This window comes from Diadema antillarum, unplaced genomic scaffold, assembly GCF_040938485.1.
Source record: "Diadema antillarum isolate AM-2024a unplaced genomic scaffold, OU_Dant_1.0 scf00000128, whole genome shotgun sequence".
NCBI lineage: Eukaryota > Metazoa > Echinodermata > Echinoidea > Diadematoida > Diadematidae > Diadema > Diadema antillarum.
The window spans coordinates 5338557-5344556 of record NW_027271017.1 but is presented as its reverse complement, the minus strand read 5'-3'; the positions used below and the strand labels follow the sequence as shown (position 1 = coordinate 5344556).

The window sequence follows — 6000 nt, the reverse complement described above, 5'->3', positions numbered from 1 at the left end:
CATCTCCGCGTATCGGGAACAGATATCTTCTTCACAGGCTTACATCGTCCCGAGGCGCAGGGTTGGAGGCAATCGCCAGCGTCTGCTGAGAGAGGGTCCAGTAGTTGTTGCTGACCTGCAGTTACTACGACTGTCTTGTTTTTTCCATCTCTCAGAGCACTCTATTTGAATTTGAGCAAGCTTTGCATGTTGGATGAACAGACAGTGTCAGTGAGGCAGCTAGATACCCTGCTGCCGTCCGTCCATCTCTCACGGACCGGAGTATTGAGCTGACCCAGCACCTCCCCTGTGCCTGAAGCTGGCTAAAAAGGACCAGTTGTCTAAATCAAAGCCGTCCTTGCTCTTAGCTCCGTCCACCACTACGATGTGCACCTGCTGCGATCGCTTCTCGTGCCCGGGAATTCTGCCTCGCCGATTCCAACATCTGTGGAAATGGATCGTAACGGCGTCTCTGGCCATCGTCTACTTTGTGTCTTGGGGAAACATCCACAGCTACCCACTGCTCTTTGGACCCCTGCAGGATGATTTCAAGTCATCGGCCATCGAAACGGGTGAGTAAACTACCAATCTTCCTGGCGAAGCCCGTAGCTGCGCAATCTCGCAGCCTCAATAATCAATACGCTAGCACTACACTTGGCCATTGCCACTTCACGCTCCCATTGTCTGCCTCTGCGGAACAGCTGATTCCGACCGATGTGTAAATTCGACCTTCTCCACCCGCACTGTTATTTCGAGACACTATTGTCCTCTCTCAGCTGTATTAATGAACAACCGGTTTGGAAAAGTGCGTGGTAGGCCTCTCTCCCACCTCCCTCCACAGAGCACTGCGTCGCGTGATAAACACAATGCGATCGTGATGAACACAGTGCGAAACAATACATCATTAGAGTCAGACCGGAAACCTCACGAATTTCAATGAAACAGAAGTTTGTTTTTAATGAATTTCATTTGAAATAATACACGAATTTATTTCACGCATTTCGAGAGGACATCGAGAAACTGATGTGGCGGCAAACTGATTTAGAGGAGTAATGTGCCATGTTTGAAATTGGTTCAGTGTAACTGTATTCCGTATTCAATGAAGTTGACTTCGATGGAGTAAGCTATGTTAAACGGTCGAATACGGAATAAGGTCAAGATTCGATAGGGTGTTTTTTTTTGTCTTAGAAGTATCTCACATTTCACAGTTACAAGAATCACAGTCACATTGTGTTAGATTATAATTCTGTGGTGATGATGTCATGGAATCAGAGCATCGTATAAATAATGTTAAAGAATATTTGCTATCAAACAGTTCCTTTTGTTCAAATGAAATGAAGTGGAATTGTTTTATTTTTCATTTAGATCAACTTTTGACATTCTGTTTGTTTCATTGTCCTCTTCTTGAACGTAAAACGACCTTTCACTGTTATTGAGTGCGTGATTGTTATTTGGACTTGTTGTGAGCGCGACTTGATCACTGTACGCCCGATGTTTGGGCTTTAATCGGGTCCAGCAGCGCAAGGAGGTATCACACCTCCTGGGGTCCAGCTTACATGTTTCCTACAGATATCTATCAGCTCCCTCGAGTACAGAGAGAAACACAACTTTGCCGTTTGCATCCAGAAACAACGGCAATCAAACACTGTTTTGACCGTGTCAAATATCTTTTTCAGCGTCATACAGTGGTTGCAATGACGCGATATCTTCGAGATGTGATAAATCGTGTAGACGAAGCCATGTTGGGAAGCCAGAGAGGTTAATCACGATTAGAGTCGGCATGGAGTGTATTATTTTAGATATAAATCGCAGAATGATGGTAAGATATACGGTGAGGTGGTAAGCATGTGCCATGTCTTCATGAACACAGCCGCTCCTCTCACAATCACATGGACTCAGGAGGTACTTTTTTTTTTTGGATTCATCTCATCAACTCTTGGGGTTATCGGTGACACCAAAGCTCTATCAGATTATGCACACTCTTGGGTGACATATGGAAAGATATATTAGTGAGTACAAAAACGAGTTCATGGCAGTCGGGGGTATACTAGTACTATACCCTTGCAATATCACTCGTTGTGAACAGGCGCAGAAGGGGTTCATACACTTTTTTGTAATTTCATTTTCCCATACTACAATATTCCTTGAAGTTGATTCTGCATTCTTTGTAACGAGTAATGAAGTAGGGTCTATTCTTCCTCGAATCATAGCTTGTAATCGCGAATTGATAATTACGACTGTGAATATCATATAGAGGCTTTGAGATGCTTGGAACAGGGAGGTGGACACCTCCCTGCTTGGAGCAAGGAACCTGCTCGTACTGCCTCGAACAGCGAAAACGATAGCGTAACATCGCGTTGATCCCCACCCGCAACACACACAGAAAGTACAATGCTTTATATAGTCTGACTTCCAGACGTTTGTTTTTCATGGATAATAAAATGATGTACCGCACTGCATGATGATCAAGCAATGTAAATGACCGCCGCGACCGTGCAGTGACTGCTCTGTGTGTCTTGTGTCCCGCTTCAGACACGACAATCGTTACACCAAGATTAAAGGCATAATTTACCATTTGCACATGAAACAAAAACCCAGCATTAGTCCTTTAAAATAGTTCTAGAATATGAGTTAGGGATAGAAACAACCACTGCAAACATTTGAACCAGTAAAATCGATGTTAAGTATTGTTAAATATACAAAATATGAACAATATTTATATTAAGAATGTTTCCAGACTGAACCGTCTACAGTTATGGTTTATTGAGAAAAATACTGATATCTCCTTATAATTTAGGCTTTATTGCGAAATTTTTATATGGTAGGACGTTTTGGTACAACAAACCTATGCATATGCATCAAGTGTGATATCTTAAACATTTTTAAGATCACTGCTCCCAAAGGTAAAACAGGACCTTTAACCATGTGATAAACATTTCGAGCATAGGCCTGAATGAATTAGACTAGGAACTTTTACGAGAAGCAAACCTATTGTGGATCTGTGGCAACGTTCGTTGTTAATTTTCACTCCTGGTGATATGACAAATTTTGTATGCCTATCGCAAACGTCAATTATCGACAAAAACAACAACAAAGGGTTATACAGAAAGCGACACAGATCTGTTTCTTGCCTTGCAATTTGCATGTAATGATCTTCCGACAGCTATATAATATGGATGCGGTGATATTACTATGCTCACAAGAGTCGTTTGAAGGAAAGTGTATCGCAACCTTTGAATACCTGGGAAGGGAGACAGAAATATGCAGGATTGGGTTTTACGCAAATGAAACGATTTTCTGCCAGACTGGTTCAGCTTGATAGAGTTTCAGTGCTCGCTCCCCTTCGTTCGAGAACGAGTCAATGCAGATAATGTGACGATAATCATGACAAAAACATTTAGTTGCTTTGCCGTAGCGTCCCCACAAATTGAACTTATTTTGATTGTGTATTTCTGTGGATAATGTTGAGGAAAAGGGTACCCAATGTATCGAGGAAAACAAATGGGCGCATAAGTGGTTTTGTGTGTGTGTGTGTGTGTGTGTGTGTGTGTGTGTGTGTGTGTGTGTGTGAATAAGAACAATGATGACCATGTGAATTGAGAGATAACACACATTTTGTTGATGTTACAACTATTATGAATGCAACTAGGCCTATATGAATGCTTTCTGTATGCCTGATGATAACTTACAAAAATATCGCAAGTTACAAATATGCCCTGGATCACTGATCATCACACTTTGACAAATCTATAAAGCTTTACAATAAGTGTGAAAATATATAGGAACATCTGTATAATTCTCTAGCTTATCTAATAGATGTGAGTTTGAAAGGGAAATAGGTTGTTAGCGACATTTCTGCTGATGCGTGAACGTCATCCCGGAGTTCTAAGCGCCGTAGCGGGGATCAGGGAGTGGTGTGCTTTTCGCGGGATCAGCCTCACTACACACTGTTTGCTGTCAACAAGCATGACGGATCTAGTTCAGACTGGTTACAACCAGCCAATCCAAAGCTCATAGGTCTCAGCAGGAGAACGACTGCTTACAAACGGAAGGCTAATATTCGGAGAGTCATTCCAGATAATGATTAAGAAATAAGTCATACGGTACGGTATAGAATAGAGAGGCGCCAAAATTTACAGTCTCATCGACCTCGTATAATAACGACTTTGCTCTCCTATGACTCGGTGTCGATCGATATCAAATCATTCCACTTCATCGAACAAAATGTTGTGAGAGTTGCTTTTCTTTTCGATACTAACTCGAGGGTTAACATGGAAAAACAACAGAGACGGGTTAGAAAACAAAAACAACAAGAGCAGCAGCAGCAACAAGAACAACAACAACAACAACAACAACAACAAGTTCCACATCGCGTATAAGGCCCATACCTGAGCTTCGAAACGATACCGGCAGTTACGCGAAATGCCCATGCATATATTAGTGAAGAGTTTCATCAGAGAAATAGATTGTGTAGATCTTCAAGATAGCAAGATAGCAATTTATATCACAACGCAGATCTTTTGATCAGGATAGCTACGAAATAGATTCGATTGAGGGTAGCCTGCGGGGATATCCTGAAATGACAACTGATAGTAGCTGGTGCGGTGCCAGAGCAGGGAGGTGGGAAGAGATACCTCTCTGGTCAAAGGAATCGTAAGAAACATATCGTAGTATATGAATGAGTATTTTCGTAATAGCAGAATTGACAGTAAAAAAATGTAGTATAGTGGTAGTGTCGTTGTCTCAGTATAACCCATGTATAACGGGGATTCGCATACTATTATTGCAGAGTAATCCGATATACAGTGGCAGGTAGGCCAACTTAAGTTGTATTCACATCTGCTACCTGCTTTGTATCATTCATAATGGCACATCACTGTTTTCAAGGCTGCACTGGTGATGATATTCTACCTTGAACGTGATGGGAACGTCTATGCCTTTAAACAATCAAGGAGTTCCAATGCGTTTGAAACTCCTTGCTCCAATCGCTCCAATGTACCATGGAGCTACGCAGCTCCATAGATGCACCATGATGAACATCAATGCCGTTCTGGCAGAACAGATGAGCTGCGAAACGGGGAGCTTTCATGAGCCTAACTGTCCTCAAATGTTGCTGGAATAAAGGATAGAAGAGGGTAAATTATTAGCAAAGTTGAACTGCGACGAAACAAACTATTCTCCCTATAAGTTCCTCCCGCCACTTTCTCTGTTTCTTTTTTTTTTTTAATCCCATTTCCATCATCAAGGCAGGTCTAGACCTTTCACCAACATTTCGGTGTTTGCTCGACGCAAGCCTGTTTGTCAAATGAACAGACAGGTACAATTCCATACTAGGGAGGTGGAAACTAGCTTATCACTTCCCTGGACATACAGTGGATCGGTACGGAGCATGACAATAAATGATAAGCGGTAAGACCCTCTTCCACCTCCCTGCAGATTACCATACTTGTTGCAATGGAGAAAGAGCAAATTGAACTCTCAGGGTTTTTTTTTTTCCTGTGCTTCCCTCCTTTCTATATTGGAGGGGGGGGGGGGGCTGGTTCTTTCGCATTGTCGTCAGGATCTAACAATACCGGTCTCGTAGGTGATTGTCTATTTTGTTTTTTCTGCCTGTGACGAGGGGAAAAGGGGGCTGGAAGAAAGCGACTGGGTGTCCACGGTTAACTGGTAAGGAAACCAGTTCATGTGAAATTAATGTAAGATCTCTTTCATGATCACCATTTTGTCCTTCACCCTTTCTTCTTTTGCTTTCCCTTCTTTTGAGTTGAAGAAAAGATTGTTTATGGAACTGCACTGTTTACACATTTTCTTTCCAGCAGAATTTGCTGAAATGATCACGTCTTATTTAACTTTGATTTCAGAATGAGCTTACATAGACGGCAGGAGATATAAGAAGTTAGACTGTGTCCTATTTTTCGTGACCTGATCAACGGGAAAAGAAAACACTTGAAACAAAATATATTATATGCTAGTATATGTTATACTCTTCTTTTTTTTTGTAGTGGAATTGCTTGGAAGTGC

The 6000-nt window shown here is 41.9% G+C and overlaps 1 protein-coding gene across 1 annotated transcript in view; it reads left to right on the top strand.

Moving 5' to 3' along the window:
- The first annotated feature begins 205 nt into the window (after positions 1–205).
- LOC139720506 (monocarboxylate transporter 14-like) overlaps positions 206–6000 on the top strand; it is a 44996-nt gene continuing 39201 nt past the window's right edge. Inside the window, exon 1 of the mRNA XM_071631859.1 lies at positions 206–551. Within this exon, the coding sequence (XP_071487960.1) occupies positions 365–551 (187 nt within the window). The 5' untranslated portion in view covers positions 206–364. The remainder of the gene's footprint in view (positions 552–6000) is intronic.